This window comes from Oenanthe melanoleuca, chromosome 6 (genome assembly GCF_029582105.1).
Source record: "Oenanthe melanoleuca isolate GR-GAL-2019-014 chromosome 6, OMel1.0, whole genome shotgun sequence".
NCBI lineage: Eukaryota > Metazoa > Chordata > Aves > Passeriformes > Muscicapidae > Oenanthe > Oenanthe melanoleuca.
This window is the reverse complement of record NC_079340.1, coordinates 7,090,163-7,110,446: the sequence shown is the minus strand read 5'-3', so window position 1 is coordinate 7,110,446 and position 20,284 is coordinate 7,090,163. Positions and strand designations below refer to the sequence as shown.

At 39.7% G+C, this 20,284-nt stretch overlaps 1 protein-coding gene across 6 annotated transcripts in view; it reads right to left on the bottom strand.

Moving 5' to 3' along the window:
• Positions 1-20,284, bottom strand: part of FAM13C (family with sequence similarity 13 member C) — an 81,205-nt gene that overhangs the window by 7,387 nt on the left and 53,534 nt on the right. For 3 of the 6 annotated variants that reach the window (XM_056494943.1, XM_056494944.1, XM_056494946.1), the window contains 7 exons: positions 19,321-19,384; positions 13,705-13,855; positions 13,263-13,328; positions 8,321-8,531; positions 7,234-7,372; positions 5,826-5,907; positions 3,797-4,008 (listed from right to left, as the gene is read on the bottom strand). In XM_056494943.1, the coding sequence (XP_056350918.1) occupies positions 3,797-4,008; positions 5,826-5,907; positions 7,234-7,372; positions 8,321-8,531; positions 13,263-13,328; positions 13,705-13,855; positions 19,321-19,384 (925 nt within the window). The remainder of the gene's footprint in view (positions 1-3,796; positions 4,009-5,825; positions 5,908-7,233; positions 7,373-8,320; positions 8,532-13,262; positions 13,329-13,704; positions 13,856-19,320; positions 19,385-20,284) is intronic. The other 3 variants (XM_056494945.1, XM_056494947.1, XM_056494948.1) reach the window with 1 other exon arrangement.

Below are 20,284 nucleotides of genomic sequence, written 5' to 3'. Positions count from 1 at the left end.
AGGATTATAAATCAGTTAATTTGTTTATTTATTGCTAGTTCCACAATTAATACAAGGTTAATTCTTTTAAAAGCTAATAAGCCTGGAGCAGCTGAGTGTTTAGGAAGAAATGGGGTGATAATTAATATTGATTTTACACAAGAGAAACAATCTCAAGCAGGTTTAGCATTTAAGCCTATTTCATTAGCTCATTTTATTAGCAATCTCAAGACAATGTTGGTATTCAGCTAAGTTCAAAATAGCTGATAATTTCAAAATCAGAGAAGGCAGCTGGAGTCACAAATACTACAGAATTGCCTGAGACATCTTAGGACTGTAGGCTACACACAGCAGTGAGAGATTCAATGCTAATTAAATAGAAACACTACTTCATAGCCAGGGAGAATATGAACTGAAGTGGGTCAATGATGAGAAGACAGATACATAAAGGGAACCAGTCCAAGAAAAGCCTTGGGGGACAGGCTGCAAACATTCAAACAGAGGGCAAAACTTATTTGTGACATATAAAGAAAGAAAAACTGGGCTGTAGGCACACAGTTTATGGTGATTGGGAATGGGGCTGCAGCCAAGCCTCATCCCTAATGAGCTACAACTGTATAGGAAAGGTGGAGAGGATTGAAGGGAAAGAAATATGGAATGCTGAGGTGTAGTGACCAATCATAGAAGGATAGAAAGGGCACAAGGTGGAATGCATGTAAGATGAATTGTATGAAAGGTTGTGCTAAAGAACAATAAAGTGCTGATACTGAAAGCCTTCTTCAGTGCCAGTTGTATCTCCTCCATCAGGGGACTTCACATAAAGATATGGTAGTAATTTGTTTTTCATAACTTGGAACAGAGGCACCCAAAATGTTGTATACCATTATCTTCCTTACTAGCCTGTTCTGTTCCCTGCAAGCTTATGCCTTCAAGTTTGCTGTCATTTTTCCAGACAGAAAACACAAACTCTGGGGACAGAAGGACAGACAGTCCAGTGAGGGCTGGGCCTGGACCTGCCCAGATCCTTTCAAAGGCAGTGCTTTGTTTCCATGCAGGGACAGAGTCAGGTTCCCATGGCCTTAGTCTGCTACTTGGGAATGTGCGGTGGCTCATTACAAAGCAGCATTTAATACAAAATTAGAAATAAAAAGTATCAAGAAAGGCAATAAGTTACATGGCAGTGCCATAGAGCAGTGCCAGCTCCCGTCAGGCCAGCTCTGGCCTTGCCTCGCTGGCAAAGGCTGGTGAGCCAGAGCTGAGCACCACAGAGCTGCTGCTCCCCTGGGGACAGAGGCAGCAGTCACAGCCCCAGCCACCCAACACTCTGACTGGATTCCAAATTGGGAGTTGGCTCTAGGATTTGGTTTTGGGGGGATTTGGTGAAGCTTTTTAAGTAATATTGTTCAAAGTGTGTTTATTTGCCTTTTATCTCTTGAACTCCTATATTCATGCTGTTAATCTTTATTTTTTCCTAAAGCCTTTTACCTAAACCCAAGGTGAGCTATTACATAAATTACCATCTCCTCACACAAGGAATTAGTGACACAAACAATAGCAGGTGGCCACCCCTTTGTGGGGTAGTGAGCCATTCACAGGCCAACCCCAATTTTCTCTATGCCTTCTCATTCAATACCTTTACTCACAGGCCTTTTGGCAGGAGGGGTGTTTCGCTCTGGAAGCCACATTCTACAGTTTTCTATTCAGATCTTGTGGTCTGTGTTCTTTAGACATACTGGGATTTTAGTCTGCACCTTTCTAAGGACACACATGCTCTCATTTGTTTTTCAGCAGTGCTTTAGAGGTATTCCACATCGAACTTCAGAGGAGAGCTTGGCAGGCTTTCATGGAAACGCTATCTTTGGCCAAAATACCAAAAAAAGGGAAACATTTAGCTGCTATTTAGTTTACTATTAATCTAGGTCAGATCCTAGTGAAGGATCTAAATGTTATATAGAAAACAAATTGTTGCATATAAAATATATCTGCAGTAACATCGAAGTTGTTTGTAGCTGAAATGAAGCCTTTGATCTTTGTTGTCACCACAGACATCCTTGGTTCATTTCACATTATCAGTGCCACCCCATTCTCCCCCAAAAGTCCAGGATGACTCATAATCAAAATCCAATCTTTTTTAATGTTATGCTTAGGGAGCTACTAAAAGATATCATTTTGAAATAGATCAATTTGATTTCATGTTATTCCTGCTCAAGCCTATGTTCCCCATCAGTTTTGATAACTATTACCAAGCACCTTTGCTAAGAGAGAGTTTTTAAAACACAAGTCATCTCTGCAAGAAAACAAAAGGAAAATTAATAAGTTTAAAAAAAATTGAAAATATTGGCATGTGCAAACATTTAACTTCCTTGGTTTTGAGAATATTTCAAGCCCGCACTGCCATTTCCTAAATTTAGAAGGTTCTCTTGGAAAATTAGAAGTCCAAAAGAAATAGAAAAATGAGTGGGACAGATATCCACAGCCAACTTACTTTTATACAAAAGTTTATTGGACTGGATTTCTTCACAGATATCTGTTTTGATGGCATCTGATCTCACTTCATTAATAAAAATGTTAATGACTGAAAATATTATCCTACAGTCTGCACTGTTAGGATTTTAGAGCTATGTACGAAATAGCATGGTTTTGTTGCCTTTTTTTGTTTTCTGGTTATGAAACACTTTTTCCATTCCATTTTTCTTTATTAAAAAGTAGCATATAAAAAGAAACAATTAAAAAATCAGTCATGTATGCAGCACCCAGGATCTGAGAAACATGGCATTGTTATGCACAGTCCTGGTTTTTTTATAGCAACTAGTTGTTTAAGGACCAAGAATAGAAACAAAACAAAAATTAAAAACTAATTAGTGCTCTGTGCTACTCTGTGCTACTGAAATCCACCCAGAATAATTTCTTAGTTCTCACAGAGTTTCACATTCAGTTCTTCACCCTCTCACCCCTTCCCCCTTTTCATTCACCAGCCAAAGTCTAAATGTTACTGTCAAAATTTAGATTTTTAGGTGCCTTTGAGGGCAGAATTTATTGTCTTGCCTGGCTGTAATAGCATCAGGACAGCAATATCCTCTGACAGCAAAAACAGCCCCCCAGAAAAGGGGGGGTTTGAGTAGTACATATCATTTTAGAGAATCCTATTTTGTGCTAGGAATGTGAAGGCAGAGCAAAATTTTAATATATGTACTAGTTTTAAAACAAAAACTGATTTCCCAGCCAAGCAATCGTGTTCCACGGAACATTGTTCCTGCATTCAGAAGAGCAATTGAGAGCATGGAAGAAAACAGGCAGGATCAGCACAAAAGTACAAGGTCAGGAGAGCAAAGCAGTCTGGATGGTTGTGCTGTCCCTGTCACCTCAGTGCATGCTACTGACTCTGCAGAGGCTTTCAGCATTTCTCAGCTGAGAGGGGATCTTTACCCTCAAAATACCTTCAGGAATGTTTTCAGTTACACAGTTTCAAGGTGCTTGTGCTGCCACTCTCTTCAGTACACCAGGATATGCAGTTCTGGGCACATAGCCTCAAGTCAGCAGGTTCCAGCAGTGCCTGGCAAAGTTTCACATGTGCACCTCTGAGCAAAAAATGCTTAGCACTGCTTGAAAAAGCCTTGTGCACCTCTGCACCGAGCAATTCCAATCAGAAGAGTCACTTCCAGAAACTGCACTAGAGCTCCCACCACACTAGAGAGAAAATGCTCTGCAGTGCCAGCAGACAGAGGATGCACACACCCTGGCACACCTGAGCCAGCCACACACCGATATCTGCCTCAGGTGAGAGAGTTCTGAGGGAACAGCCATGCTTCTTAAGTACCTTAATAGTCTCAGGAAGGTTGAAGTGTTGTCTTTTCTCCTTTAGTCGTCTCAACACGCTATCCATGGTTTCTTCCACTGAGAGAGCTGGTTCCATGCTGGTGGCCTCCTGTGTGCCAGCCTCTTTAGAGGTCCCACTGCCTTCACGGTGCTCATTTCTTTGGGGTGCTGTGGAGGTACAGTTTTGCTCTTCTGACATTCTGAGTTTCAGCTCTGAAAGGCAAATTTCATGGCAAGTAAATAGATTAGAAGTATTTGCCAAGCAATTTCCTCTGACACTACTAGGATAAAACAACCCAAAACTTTCCTATTTCTTGCATGCAATTACTATACCACAGGAACGTAGGAAAGTAATTCTGCTTCACTTTAATGTGTAACATCTTTTGCTTTCTTAGAGCAATTTAAACTGTCCCTCTCCCTTCCAGAGGCCACCCTGCCGTGCCAGTCTGGCTGCTCAAGTGGTCCTAGCAAGGAGAAGCAGACAGTTTCTTAAATTACTTCCCTCTGCAGAAGAGCACCTGAGCACCCCAGCAGAAGACAGAAGCTTCCCAGTCAGCAGCCTGCCTGGATGTGATAAAGCCTGTGACTGTATTAACTTGACACCAAGCCAAAGCCCCTGAAGCTCCAGGGATCTGCACAGAGCAACAAGAAAATTGAATTAAAAATCTGAATTAGCTTTCATGAAACCAGATTTTGTTCCAAGCATACGCTTGTCTGGTGAAGGACCTTGGTCAAGGCAGGAGACTGATGTCTCCAACTGTTAAATTTGTTGAAATCCGTGCAGAAACAGTAGCATTATTTTTTTGCTGTGACAGTCTGAGGATATAGTCAGTTTGTGGGGAAAACCAGAAATTTTTAGTAAACCTATAGAGCTAGAAAGGATAGACAAGCCTTGCTAACTTGAAGAAGGATCTACAAGCATTTGAGTGTTTTCCACTTCAATTGTACTTGGCACATGAACCTCATGAATCTGGCTTCACTTAAAAGCAGTGGCATTATTCAGGATAATAAAAATCAAGGGTTGTCACAGGACTGAGGCATTTAGGGTGTGAAGGTGAGGCTGATCAATGAAACCTAGAACCTCTGGATAGGAGAAGCAATGGTTGAGTCAGAGATATAATTTTCAGAAAAGTAACTGTGTAGACTGGCCATTTCTTCTCATTTGCCCTTCCTGGATTTGCAACACAGAGTTTAAGGGCAAATAATAGCAATCATCATCATCATCATCATCTGGTAATCATATAGGATAGTACTCAAGGGAGAACTTTCGAACAAATTTACTGAAAGATGAGTTTCTAATTCTTCATTTACCACAATCACACTCTTTATATCTACATTATTAACTACATCCAGAACAGAGATGAAAGATAATACTACAATTTATTTAGTAGTGAGAGTCAATTTATAGCAGGAAAAAAAAAAAAAAAAACAACTATTTAGATAAATTTTAAATAGCCTTAAAAAAAAAAATCAATCAGTCTTGGCTACAGACTCCCCAAGGGAAAGCACCTGATACACCCACAGATGTTAATGGAGTGATATTCAGACAGACAAGGGCAAAACCTGACCCTCAATGCCAAATTTATTGTCAAGGAAAGATCTGTTTTTATAATCAAAATAAATAAAATGTTTAGAAACATATATCCTCAGTCCTAAAGAAGCATTTGCATCTACATTTGTGCTATTACAAGGAAACTTCTAACATCTGTGGTTTAGACACTCATAAAAGTGTTCAGAATAGCATCCCCTTTTCCATGAATGCTTATAGCCATGAGGAGAGACTATGGCTTTTTCCCCTTCTCTTTTCTAGCTTGGTATGAAGGTTGAACTGGCTCACTTTAAGCCCTGCTCTCAGGAATCAAGGCAAGTCATATCACATGATATCTTTCTTGCCATTGGGAGGCTTATTGCCACTCACTGTGAAAAATAAGCAAAGCAGTGAGGTGAGAAAACTGACTTTAAAATGTTCCAGGTACACTCCCACTTGCAAAAGCTTCAGTAGCAAAGGAGCACAACAGGCTATTATGTACCTTTGAGCTGCTTCCGACCTTTGGCCAGAGCATTCATCCACTTCAGAACTTCAGGATTGGAAGTCTTGTCACCATGAGAAGGCTGAATGCAAAGGAAAATGTAAAGAATGCAAAGAAAGAGAAGGAACTGACAGTTAAAGGATCAAACAGATAAAACCCTCCTCGCCCCCAGTGTGCTACAAAATGTCCATAGTTCCAGCTGCACTCTATCAGCGTCATGCAGAGCGTCTGGCTTGATCATGGCATCAATTTGTCATGGCTTATCTCTCCCCATTGTGACACAGTGCCACAAGGATCTGAGTGTTATGTCTCTGATCCCAAAAAAATCACAGAAACAAACGTTTCGGTCTCTGACTAATTGGATAAATAACCTTGGTGACTTCAAAAGGATTGATCAAATACCTAATTTTAGTCAAGTTCCTAAGTGATTTCCAGGACTGTAACTGAAGCTCTCTTTCCCTTGCAGGAATAAGCTCTTGCTTTAAGACAGAGATTCTCTTGGGAAACGGCATTTTCAAAATTTCAACTGACCTGCTTAATTAATCAAACGAAAAATCCTGTGCAAGAGTGATTTCAAAAGAAACAAACAGCAAAGACATTGTAGATCAGGAGTTATTTTGCATTTAGAAAATGCCTGCAAATTAAAATGAATTTACACTGAATATTCAGAACTCAAATATTTAAAATTGCAAAACAGTTTTGCAAAATTAAGCTTCTGAAATAATTTCTTTTCTGGCCATAGCATGAGGGTTGTTTGGGTATGAAATTGTGCTCCCAGGAGCATAAAATGACCATAGAGCCAAACAAAGTTTTTGGCCATTCAAAGGATTAAAAGGTAATATATCATTTGTTTAATTTTAATAGTCAGAAAGTGTTACAAACTTCCCTGTTTCATGTTGTACACCTCCTTAGCATCAGGCATGTTTTGATATTCACATACTGCACAATTCCAGCACAGGACTCACCACTGACCTCAAACAACCGCCACAACTTTTATTTCTCTGATTTTTGCCATCAGCCTCCACTGAGCCCCAGGCTTTGGTGGTTTATAGGACTCTTTCTGAATTAAGAAATCTGCACAGCAGAACAAGGTACCAGGCAAATTACTCCTACAAAGTGAATAAGTAGCTTTTCCCCTTTTGCACCATTTTGTTTCACAGGCCTGTCAACCATGTTTCACTGAGTCACACTTCTCAAAGATGGATATTTTGCAACAAAGGTAGTCCAAAGAAAATTTAGAGTCACAGAACTACTGCATACATTGAAAGATGCTGAAAAGATATTCATTGAAGTTTTCCTGTTTTATTTTACCAGAAAGACCCTATCTCACATTGTTTCAAATAAGTTTAAATACACTGGGATCCTTGCCTCCCTTTTGGAGTATTTACCTTTTCAATTATTGTCTTACCAGGTATTTTTTTTCTTGCTCAAACTTTTCTTCATACTTCCTAATTTTTCTCTTGAGGCTCTGAAGGTGCTTGGTAAGTTGTGTTACTGTCTGTGGTTCTTTGCAATCTTCACAGCTACACCTGGAAGAACTTCTTGGCCTGCAAAAGCCAAAAGCAGAGCTGTGGGATCTAAGAGCTGGCTACAATGGACCATGCCTTGTTTTCAGGCACACTTAATGCTTAGCATTTCAGAATTCATGGCTATTCTATTCTTTCACTGGCTAGAGACAGCTTAGTTTTACAAAGTAAGCATAAAATAACTGCTTTTGCTTGAAGGTACCCCTAGGGTATTCTAATGGGTTCACCATCTGTCTTTCAGTCTTTCTTTTTTTTTTTTTAAATTGTGGGATTTCTGAATATATTTTTTAAAAATTAATCCAGTAGGCAAGAGCCTGATCCAATATTTACATTTAACACCCACACCTTTATTCACAAATCTTCCAAGTATAACAGGAGACTGTAGTGACAGTGATTTGTAAAACTAAGCTCAGGGAGTTTTTCATTACTGGAAATAAACATTATCATTTTGAAGACAGTTTAGTTTCTGATTATTTACAGTTGCAAATCAATAGAGCTGATTGGATCCATATACAGCTGAAGTAAAGCTCTGTATATAAACTTTTAAGAAAGCTTGATTTCTCTCCAAAACTCACAGCTTGGTTTCTGGAAATCACATACATGGACTGTTTGTATGCTTTAAGACACTGTCACCCCTCATCAATAACTCAAGCTATAGTTCAATTACAGCTGAAGTTTTAGTATTATATCTAGGCAGCCCTCTCTATCTTGTGTTCACTCATCATTCTAATGACTAACATTTAAAACTGTCCTTGCTAACTATAATTAACAAAGACTTCAAAAATATTGTACACTGTTATGACTGAGGAAACACTACTTGCTATTTCTGGTGTTGCAAATTATCCATGTCAAAATATGCCACAGTACAAAAATTTGCTTTTTATGACATAGCAACCCATGAAGAGTCAAAGGCTGTGAACTGCAGAAAAAGGCTTAAAAATACATAAGAATTAAAATAGATTTTCTTACATCATGAAAGGTTGAGCACTTGGTGGAGAAGGGGCAGACTCTGTGTCTAGATTAAATCTCTGGCTCTGGCTAAAGATAGAGCAGCGTGGTGACAAGAGAGGATTGTCTCCATCTGTGATATGATACAGCAGTCGGCTGGTCCCTAGGGAGTGATGCTCCTGTGGGCTGCTCTCCATGTCACTCTGCCAGTCCCTGTGGGCTGGCACAGGCTCTAGAAAGAAAGTATAAATCAGTGTGGACTGAGGATCACTCACATGGGGTTGAGCTACCTAGGTCAACAAAAATTTGTCCTTACAGAAGTATTCCAAGCATAAGTATTCAAAGTGAGCAGCAAACAGATCAGCAAAGTGTCACATGCAGGGTGGACACAGCACTGAGGATGAGAAAATAGAAGTACTGTCCCTGGCTTCACATTAATCCTTTTTGAGTTCAACAGGAGGAGGTGGATGACTGTATTTATAAACTATGAAGTAAAGATGGAGATGTTCCCAGAATAGAAGCATTACTTGTATTTTCATAGATTTCTTTGCTTTTGAAAGCCACAATCCTAAAGAAGATGATGAATGTCCACAATAAGTTTAATTTTGTGATTTATCATTTAATTCCATCGGTGAAGAGAAAGGAAGGTCAAAAATATAATATGTCTTGGTGCTAAGAACCTCCAGGACTGCTTGCAGCATCCTTCAGGATTTTGTTCAGTAACATATCCTTGGCTCAAAGAATGTAAGATATGAAAATAGCAACCACCACCAAGAACATTTAATTTATTTACTCAAGGTCATGGGCAGTTGCTGCTCCTTGGTGGAGTCATGTTTGTGGTACTGTGTTAACAATGTCCTGGACTGTAAATGCAAACCTCACCACAGGTGTCTTAAAAGGTAAAATTTGTTTTATAGTGATGGTCAAGATAGAAAAAGTAGGAATTGATGAACCTCATCACACTGTTTATGGGTAGCATAAAAAATAATGGCACATAACAGGGCCTACCAAGGGAGCATCAGAGGTTCATCCTCACTGTGCTCTACCTGAGTACACTGAAGGGAGTATTCATTGAATCTTCTTCCTCAGCCTCAGTAGTTGAAGTGGATGAGGATGATCTAACCTAATCAATATTTTTGCTATCAGATGATTGGTTTTAATGCAGTTAATACTTTCTAGGGAGTAACTCCACAATCTCATAAAAGTTCTTGCCCAAAATTTTTCTCTCTTGCTTTGCTAAAGAAGGTTTGTGCTCTGACTCAGGTTCCCCAACATCAGTTTCCACAGTACATTATATATTTTAAACCAGCTACATTATTTTCTTTTTTTTTTTTTTTACTAATCCCATTCATTTATACAGCCTTTTAATTCATATTTATTATTTTGCATTTCCAGGTAGCATGTGTGCCAATTCTAACCAAAATTATATTTGCCATATGTCATGCATTCTAATACATTTCACACAATCTTTTTATTCAATGGAAGTCTAAAACTGCACAGATAAACAACTATACATGGGTTTACTCACAGAAGAACTAGCAGGTTTAGGTAAGTCCTTTTACCTTCATTTTTGATTTTTTGCTTTGCAGATGGGACATCACATTCCCATGCTGAGTGAGTATTTTTTTCAGGATTTGAATGGAACATTTGTAGTACATTTTATTTGACCTCTTCCCAACAAATACTAAAACTGCAAATCCTTATTGCTGCACTGTAACAATGGTGAAAAACCAGCTCTGAATAGCACCCTTCAAAAAAACCCCGTATTTCTCTAAAAAATAGCAGTTACACTGGCTTAAATATAATTTTATTGGGCACTATCCAACTGCTTTTGCTTTAGAGACAACAAAAAATCCTATTGTGTGTTGTATAATCACAGTTTAATCTGTCAAGCAAAAGTTACACATGACTCTTGTATTTATAAGCTCATCAGCTCTTACCAGCATATCAATTATAATTATGTTAAGCTTTTTCACAGTGAGACAATGTAGTTGATTATTAATTCTAACCTTGCAACCTTCCTCTAAGTACTTCATACTCTGTAGGTCAAATTCAGCTCTCCAAGATAAACTAAAGCAACCCCCAAATCTCCTAAACCTTGTATGAGATTCAGATCCTCCCACAGAGAGGCCCCAGGAAGGAACCTGGGAGAAGCAGGGGTGGAGCACTGACAGTTCCTGGGAAATCATGGACACTGGCAATGGCTGGAATGATTGGTGTTCTGCAAACCAGTGTTCTCTCTTTTTGGAAAGTACTCTTTCCTAACCCTCTAAGATTTCTAAAAATTAATACCTTTGGTTGGGTTTTGATCTGTTGTGGTTGCTGGGTTTTTGGTTTTTTTTTTTCTGAAGAACAGTACTGTCAGTGATAAGAACCTGGCTTTCCTTGCTTTAATTTCACCAGCTCTGAGCATCAAGAAACACATAAATATTTCACTCTGAAATAGGTTGACTAAAAAGAGTTGCACAGTTTTTCATGTAAGGAATAAATAAATAAAGGGAGACAACCTGTATGATTTATAATTTGGGAATGTTTCCCAAAGGCCAGGGCACTTTCATTTCCTTGGTCTTCTGACAGCAAGGTCTGCAAGGCTTGAACACTGGTGCAACTTTGCTATGGCCCAAAAAAGGGTTCAGTTTCAACTCTATTAGAGTGCTTTAAATTACTACTGAATGGTCAGAGTTAGTTAGCAAATAATTCAGACTGATTCATTTCAGTAGCACCACTACTAAAATAGTGGGACATCTAGGGTAATGACAATTTCTAAACAATCCCATTTTTAATTAACACTTAAGACCATCATGCTGATTCCAGTTCTGTGTAGATCCTAAACAAGACACTAAATATTATCCTGAGAGTTGCCCATGAATTGACAAAACTTCTACTTGTCTTCATGTCTAATTTTAGCCTCTATTTTTACCAAAACTGGGAATTAAAGCCACCCCTACCCAAGCCAGTGAGTTGCCCCTCAGCATCTATTCCATCCCATCTACTCCCTGCAGCTTAGCACAGACAGGAGAATACCACAGGAATTAAAGCCAAATTCTAATGTCTGATAATCTGCAACAAGGTTCAGCAGGTGGTCTTCATATGACAAATCCTATGGTACAAGCCTGTATTTATGCCTGTGGTATTCTTAAAGTAAAACAATAATACATAGAAATCTCTTGTATAGAAAAATAATGTTCAGATGTAGTGTGTTCAGTCCTAAGCACTAGAGGCATCTGTGAGTGGCTCTATCAGAATTTTTAAGTTAAAAGTAATTTAGAACTTCCTGTACTTAGGTTCAGCTGCTCACTGCTGCAGGCACATATTTGATATAATTTCATATCCAAAAGTTACAGAAATTATGCCCTACTTGTCTATAATTACTACTTTATAAAACTAGCTTAGGTATCCCTTACAATTCTTTAGTCTCACTTTGGCAACTCTAATTCAGCTTTCACATATTCAAAACCTGTAACCTGTAAATTGCTGGCTTTTCTCAGAGATAAGTTACTGTTCATCCCCTTAAAATTTGCACCCTGAAGCACTCTGTCATCTTACTAGACTGTTGTATCTTCATTCTCCCTACATATGATGTACACTTTCCTAAAATTTGTTGGCTGGGATGTGAATGAAAGGATCATGTTTAAAGGCTGATAACTAAAGATGGAACATACATGGCACATCCTCTAGAAACTCTCTTCCCAGCCTGGTATAAATCCCTGGACTTCTAGCCAAGGTGGAGCTCAAATAGCCAATAGTCCCATGTGACAGCTCAATGCAGTAAATTCAGCAGTAATTTAAGAGACAGAATTAGGACCAGCCCTGTCTGTGCAAAATGGCAAGTTACTAAAAATGCCACAAACCACAAAGCAGATGTTAACAGGAATGAGGGCACATTAAAACCCATTAAATAGATAAGCTTTAACTAAAGCACAAGTTTGGGCTGCTGGAGTGGCAGAGCATGCTCTGAAACTGTGCAAGAGAAATGCTACATCATGCAACATTTCCCCATGTGGCTGCAGAGTGGAAATGAGAGTAGAGAGGGGATTGGAAGCAGCAGTCACTACCAGCATCAATAAAAATAAAATCTAATCAAAACAGCAAAAAATGATTAAGGGGAATTATCAGGAACCAGTGTAACAATGAACTATGAAACCGCCAGAGCAAAATAATGCAGCAAAGGACTGGAAAAGGAGGAAAACTCCACCCTGCCATAAAGGAAGGGAGTCAGTGCAGGTTTTGGGTAAGCTGCAGAATGTCTTTTTCTGTGCAGCAAACAAATGAGACCTGTCTCTGCTTCAGACCCCCAACAAGGTTAGCCTAAGTCCAGGCTCCATACCCATATCCAAGAGCTATTAAGGTATTTGCTGGGCTGTACTAGAGCATCCTCTTTTTAAAATAAAATCCAGGATATCTAGCATTTTTAGATTCCTTAATCTTTATAATAATTTGCCTTCTACATACATTGTTCCTTGATTTTTTCAATGCCAACCTCAAACTTAGGAGTTTTTAAAGTAGAACACTATCATTTGTGATTTGTTTTTGTAAATAACTTAATGTTATTTCTTGCTGAAAATGCTGAGCAAACAGCTCCCAAAATAAGTTCGTCTGTACCCAGATTTTTTTTCTGATATGAAACATCAATTGCAAAGGGATTAGTGACCTACCTGCCTTAATTTGAACCATACGTGGTGCACGACTTTGGTATTTGTGTATTCGTGTCACTCATCTGTGAGATGTATTAGTCATACTGCTTTTGACCTATTTTTCACAAGCAGTGACTCCTCTTCTATTGAGCATCATGAGTCTGCCAGCCCTCTGACTACAAGCCATGAACTGACAAAAACAGTGCTGAGCCTTAGGGCTATTTATTTCCCTATTGAGGGAAGAGGGAGATGTAACACACCACAGTTTGCCCAGCTGGGTAATAATACAGGATCATGAATGATTAAAATCCACATGCTGTAAAACTCACCTTCGCTATCTCTCTGCTGATGCATTAAATTAAAATCAATAATAGGAGAAATGAAGTGATATTGCTCTGACAAAAAGAATGACAAAAATAGAATTACATGATATGGCAGGTGATCTCACACAATACAGACATAGGAAGTAAAGAGAGTAAATTTACTTGGGGAAAGTAACAGATTAAAACTAAAAGTAAAAGAATTGGCATTCTTAAAACCTCTCTGAAAAGGAAAATTGCCTCTCAGAAAACCAGAGGGTTACAGCTCTTAATTTCCATTCTTTTGACAGGTGTCACCCCTTTTTACATTACACAGCATTTGCAGGAGGAAATGGTGCTTTGCATTAGCTCTGCACTGTTTCCCAGAGGGCTGCAAGCCTGATTTTAAAGTGCAAGTCACAAGGCTTTTTTATAATTGCAAATGAGAACACATCATGGCACGCTCGCTTACCTCCACAACCGGCCCCATCAGCTTGCACGCTGCTTTGGGCTGGAGAAGGGGCTGCGTCCTTGGGTGCCGGCAGCTGGGGAGTCTCCTCCTGCGCTGGCAGAAACGCAGAGCACAGATCCGTTTCCAGGGCTTGCAGCTTCAGCAAAGAATTCTGCAGACAAAAGCAAAACATTGGTCTGGGTAGAGAACAACAGGGATCGGCAATTGCTCTTCAACTCCCGGAGCCCATCGGCAGCGCTGCAAAGGGAAAGGGGTGTTCTGCTCCGGGAGGACGTGGGGAGAACAAACGGGCACTATTCCACCAGTTTCTTGACTCCTGGGTATTTAAGTCCCAATTTACATGGATTATTCATGGCACGTGGGAAAGATGACTTTGTCAGCAAAAGGCGATTTATTCCGGGAAGCCAAACTGAGATGGTGTCCCTCTTCTTGGGCTTGAAGCAATACATTAAGGAAGTATTTCATTCATTGGGCTGACATCACGATCTGATGACATTATGTCCCTCCCCATTTACCATTCATAAGAAATCAAATCTCCCTCTCCAGCTTGGGAGTGCAGTACACAGCAGTGAACAAAGAGTTACTGAGAACATGCTCACTCATGGGATTCTTGGGAGAGAGATTTTTTAATTGGCTGTTTTAGAGACACTTCATTATGTAGACATAGCTTTTATGCCGGTTGCTGCCAGTTTTACACAGCAGGGGATCATTTGTGATCCGCTGCAGAGGTAAAATCAACACTTCATTGTCACTGGCTGCAGGCAAACCAGTGGCAGGGACAGTTTTCTGCCACATCCCTTCCAGCCTCTGTGCCATGCGTGGTCCAGCTCTGACTTGAATTTTTAATGCTGCATGCAGTACTGAGCTGCACACAAGCATCTCGCTGTGATGGAAATGCTGTGAAAGCCCTAATCACCATCTGACTGGGCAAAATGAGTCACTCCCCACACCCCACACATTCAGCTCCCCCATCTCAAGGGAAATAGAGCTTAAAACATAAAACAAAACCACACAAGGCAGTCCTAATAACGACACAGCTGGCTCACACAGAATGTATGTATAACAGTAAGTCACTCAAGTGATACATATTTATGAAAGGCATTTTCTGAAGAAAATAATCTGAGTTGCAAAGAAACAAAAATTCCTCAAATTTATACCCTGAAAACTGCTTCCCCCACTCTGTCAAATACCTGAAACCAAATTATTGATTGGAATGAGTCAATTTAATGAAAAATTAATTGATTTATTGGCCTGATTTATTTTGTGTTGCAATATATCACCTACATGAATAGTTTAATACATTTTTGATTATTTTTGTGTTAAGGCACCCCTTTTGTAAACCCGAAGAAAATATCAGGTTAAGAAAAACCAACAAAACTAGGTTGTCTGAGAAGAGTGGGGAAGACCTTCTGACTTTATCCTTTTGTTCCTTTCCTAGAATTCAGGAAAATTATGGAAAACTTCTCAGCCCCAAAAGCTTTCAGGTGGCAGTGCATTTCCTTCTCAAGGAAAGGGTGCTGACTTGCATCATACTTTGGCACTGTTTTGGGAAGTCCTCATTTCCCATTGTCTCTCATCCCAACTAAACCCAAATAAATTATCACAGACAGTCTGAATTTTACAGTCATTAATGTCACCTAGCAAAATATGACTATAGCAGTTACAAACGAGGGAGGGCTCTGATGCCAGCCTGGACCTTACCAGGAGAACAGCTGATGGAAATTAGAGAGAGCACAGATGACAAACCATAAGGATGTGCCAATAAGGAAATGAATGTCTGACAAAAGGACTTACCCTTCATGGAGTGTTACTTCAAGCATTTGACAAGAAAAATCCCATTTCAAGAAAATATATTCACTTTGCATCACTATTGCTTGTGACACATTAATATTTATGGGAAGTTCAGTGTAAAAGCATTCTCACAGACTACATTGTTAAACATTGTACTTCAGCAATGCTTATGCTGTAATTCACCTGCTGGTTTATACTCAGTTGCTCTAAATGATATTTTTCACCCATCTGGGGAAGGTGGGTGGATGGCAAATCTCTAGCCACTGCCAAAAAACACTTAAAAAAAGACATCATATCATAATAATAATAATAATAGAAATACCTTACCTATTTTCATGAGTGTGCCCTTGACAGGGATTTGAGAAAAACACTTAGTAGCTTTGATTGCCTTGATGTTACCAGGGAGATGATGAATCTGGAGAGCACCACCAACCCCATCTTACTCCTCAACCACAGCAGAGGGTTATGGCACTGCCACACTGCACTGTCCAGGAAAAGTCACCACAAATTTGCAGGAAACGTGTCAGGAGACACACTTAGAGCAAAGGCCAAGGAGGAAGGCCAGCACATCTGCTCTGGGCTGCTCACAACTCTCCCATGAGAGAGAGAGACCTGTCCCCAGGGCCCACCTGGGCCACCTCTGCTCATGGCTGGTCGAAGAAGGTGCTAAACATGCTAGAAGCTGTGCAAACAGCTGAAACACACAGAGGGAAAAGTTAGGCCATCATCAATTTGAGAAAGCCCCTACATAGAAATCCAGTATAACTGAAGTAACTTAAGCAATAGCACTCTAAGATGTCAGTTTAAATTCTTCAGATTGAGTGCTCATTCCAGCTTCACTCTGGTGTCTAGCATGAGCGTTTCTGATGCAGTAATTCCTGATCCATGCTAATGCAAATGAAAGGACATATTAATATCTCAAATGGATCCATAAATTGCCTTGGAAAAATAGTCATTTTCTCTTAAGAAGAGTATCCTGAAAGTCTGAAAAAGAAGAAATTATAATTGTCTTGGACAAAGGTTTCTTATCTCTTCTTATGTCCTCTTAAAATGACTGAAAATTCAAAGATCTTGAGCTAAGCCAATTCCACTAGAAAAAAAGGATTGTACATCAATACAAATAATGGTAAAATTAAGATATTTATAGGAAGCTGGAGAAAGACAGGAAGAGAAACAGTGTGGTTCTTCTCACCCATTTGTTATTTTTGATAATACTTTAAGAAAACACTGTCTCTGAAGTGTCATAGCCTTGTCTGCCAGAGAAAGCACAGTACCAAAGGGACTGTCTGCTCCTCCCAGAGGAAGCTCAGCCTGTAGTAGAGACACCTTCTCTCCAAACAACTAACCCTGGACCCACTGACCATCACTCCTTCCAACCAGTGATTATTGAAAATGAAGAGGGGACGCCTTAGGGCAAGGAATTAGGAGATAACAGATAATCTCTTACATCTAGAGATGAATGTCACACACTGTTAAATCCCTCTGGAGAGCAGGACACTGAAAGCACAGATTCTCCCAGTTCATCACCAAAATGCTGTGGCACTGAGGCAGTACCCTGACATGGCATGGGGCCATGCCCAGCAGGATCAGCACTGTGGCATGTGTTGGTCAGCATGTCCAGGAGGCCATAGCCTGACAGGAGACAGTGTGACAAAGGAGAGCCCCTGCCCTTAGAAAGAATTCCTTTCCCTGATAAAGCATTACTATTATCAGCATCCTCTGTTTCATTCTTGTGGACATCCAAAGGTTTGATAAATTTAAGAAGTGAGTGTAAGAGAAAGGAGCCAGGTGTGCCCAGCTCCAGCCAGCCTCAGTCAGGAGGCTGACAGCAGGGATGAGGAGCAAAGCCCAGGCTTGGTGCTTCCTGCATAAACTGGTATCACCCTGACCCACACACGGTGCTCCTGAATGGAGAGATGCCTGCAGCCTGCCCCTGGGCCTGCTCCTGTGCCTCCCAGACAGGAAGGTAGCTCTTCTATTATTTCCAGTCTATTGATGGATTTACTGGATTTATTAAATCGGCTGGGGCAGAGAAGGAGCTTAATCCAAGCTTTCAGCATTTAATAGCCTTTGAAGTGCTTTGTATTGGAAAGAAACTGAGCAAATTTCAACCTGTTCTGTTTTTTCACTCTAAGGAAACAAATGTTTTTATATGCCACACTGGAACAGCTTTTTAATCTGAGAGTTCAGGTTAAAATAAGATAGTCACATTTTATGGGAACATAAATAAATCTCTGCAGTATCCATTAAGGCAATATTTGTGCCTTGAGGTATATGACATTTTCAATTCAAGACTTCCTTTATGGGGAACAAACAAGCAACAATAAGATAGAACAAGATATGCCCTGGGTCTGCATAATGCCATGGATGAGCAGTGAAGAGAGACACCATTTTCTCTACTCCAGAAAGAGAATTTATTTTCTTATGGCACAGGTTAGCAATAGAGCTGAGACACAAAAAACCCCTAAGATTTCACAAAAGAAAGCACCAGGTTGTAACCCCTGCTCATTCCTCGTTGGTTATTAACAATTTGGTCTAATTTCCAATCTAATCATTGTTTTTTATCTTTTACACTGACCTATTTATTACAATATTTTTTTCTTAGCCTTTAAGGAATCCTTTGCAAGGATTTTAAGTGGAAGCTTCAGTGAATATTTGCTTTGGGGTTTCTCAGAAGAAACAATAGCTTCATGATTTCTCCCAGGGCCTGAGGTGGTTTGACAGAGGCTGAGTGTACTCCCTCCTATTGGTCACTGAATGCTCCCTGCTTGTCAGCATTAAGATTTTCCACAGTGAGCTGCACAACAGTGACACAAAATGCAGAGGAAACAATTCACTGCAAGGAGAAGATTAGGTCTGAATTCCTTTAAAAGGACACATCTTGGTCTAATGAAAGTCAGGCATCTATTAATAGACAGCGATGTTCTCTGGCTCATTATGGAAAACAAAGCTTTCTTTTCCAGATTTTCAGGAATGGGCTTCTCTTCACCCAGCTCTCTTCTCCCACTGTTGTGCCTACACAAAAACCCAACTGCTCCCTGTGCAAATCCCGTGTCCTCCACTGTCCTTGCAGTGTGAGTGGACCCTGTGCTGGGGTGCAGGTCCCCAGGTGTGGGGAGATGCTCTGTAGGGTTTCCCACCTCGCAGAACTGCAAAGCTTGGCTTTACCCCCCTGCCCCTCCCAGGATATTGCTGTCTGTGAGGACCTCACCAGGCTCATCCATTGTTCAACAGGATCACACAAACAGCTTTTGGTGCTTCACTCACACTCTGCTCCTGGCATAATCCCTGTGAAAGCAGCTTGTTTCAAGTGTTACTAGTGTTATTTGGCTTTCCTTGCTTGCCCTCTTCAGCTGTCCCCTCCTTACATCTTACAACCAGAGCACCTTTTAGACTCCATTGCACTGTTCATAGTTTATTTATGCAGGATATAGCAAGCTTGAGAACTCCTTATTTTTAAAGAAAACATTTTAACAGATGAACCATTTTGAGCTGTAATATGGGGAAAAAAGCAAACGTTCTTGAAAGATATCACTTCACTCAGTCAATATTGAGTGTTTGATTATTTTCTGAGTGTAAACAAAAAGCAACGTAAAATTGGCTTAAAAAATTTTAAAACCTCTTGCTTCTACCTTTTAAATTATTTTAGTAGTCTCATACCACACTTTTAAGCTTTTCTCCAAAAACACGACTACAATGATCCTTTAAAAAGCTAACCTAGAATTATTAAGCAAATACATTATTCCAAGACCTCAAAATTAATAAAAAAACAAAATATCTACTCAAAATCTATTACATCATATTTCAACTTTTGGTTCCACTTACCTCATTTGAGTTGTTTAATTGATCAGTTGCATCTTTTGGTGAAATGCTTGTGTTCTGATCTATTCTACAAAACAAAATTTTAAAAAATCATTCAATAGCTGTGCTGCAAATATCTCAAGCTTTTCATCATGTGCATATATAATTTATAAATTACAGAATAAGTTTGTTTTATTTTTAAAATAGCATTTCTATGAAAGTAACCCAACACCATGCCCAGATTCCTTTGCACAAAATAATTCATATTTTTCTGGGCTCAGAGTTATCCCAGCAAATAGGTGTAAAAGCCTCTAGAGACCTCAAAACCAGAACAGTGAGATGCAGAGGTGTTTGTTGTAGTTCCTCCTGGATTTATGAGGCATTTAAAGACTGAAATGATGGCTGTGCCACTTCTCTTACCCAACCAGACACATTAGATAGCTACACCAGGGTGAACCACTTGGCTCCAAACAGGATCCAAGATGTGCAATTCCCTCAGCAACAGAAATGAGTCATGGGAACAGCAAAAGGACTAATTTAATTCAAAAGAGTGAAATATTTGTAGTTTGATTTAATAACACGTAAGGAGGCAGCTGCAAGGCTACAAACAGCTGAAGAACTAATTCACTAATGGAGAAAAAATATTTAGGGTGATTTATTGCATTGAACTAGAGCTAGACATGAAGGATTAAAACAACACATGCCACATGTTTATGCTTCTGGTACTCATTTGGATGACTCCTTTCAGGGTGCATAACAGAGGAACTGGGAACTCTCCTTAGTAAAATAGAGACAAAACAATTTTTAAAAAAAAAAATTCAAAACAAATAGTAAAGGCTAGCAGCACTTTGTACAGGAACTGTACGAAGTTCTACATAATTCACAGCTGCATCACTCACGAGCCTTGCACTCTGGAGAGTAAAAGGTAAAAGGTTTACAGCAGCCATGAAGGTCACCACCTCTCTCATTCAGGTTGATGTTCCTGCCA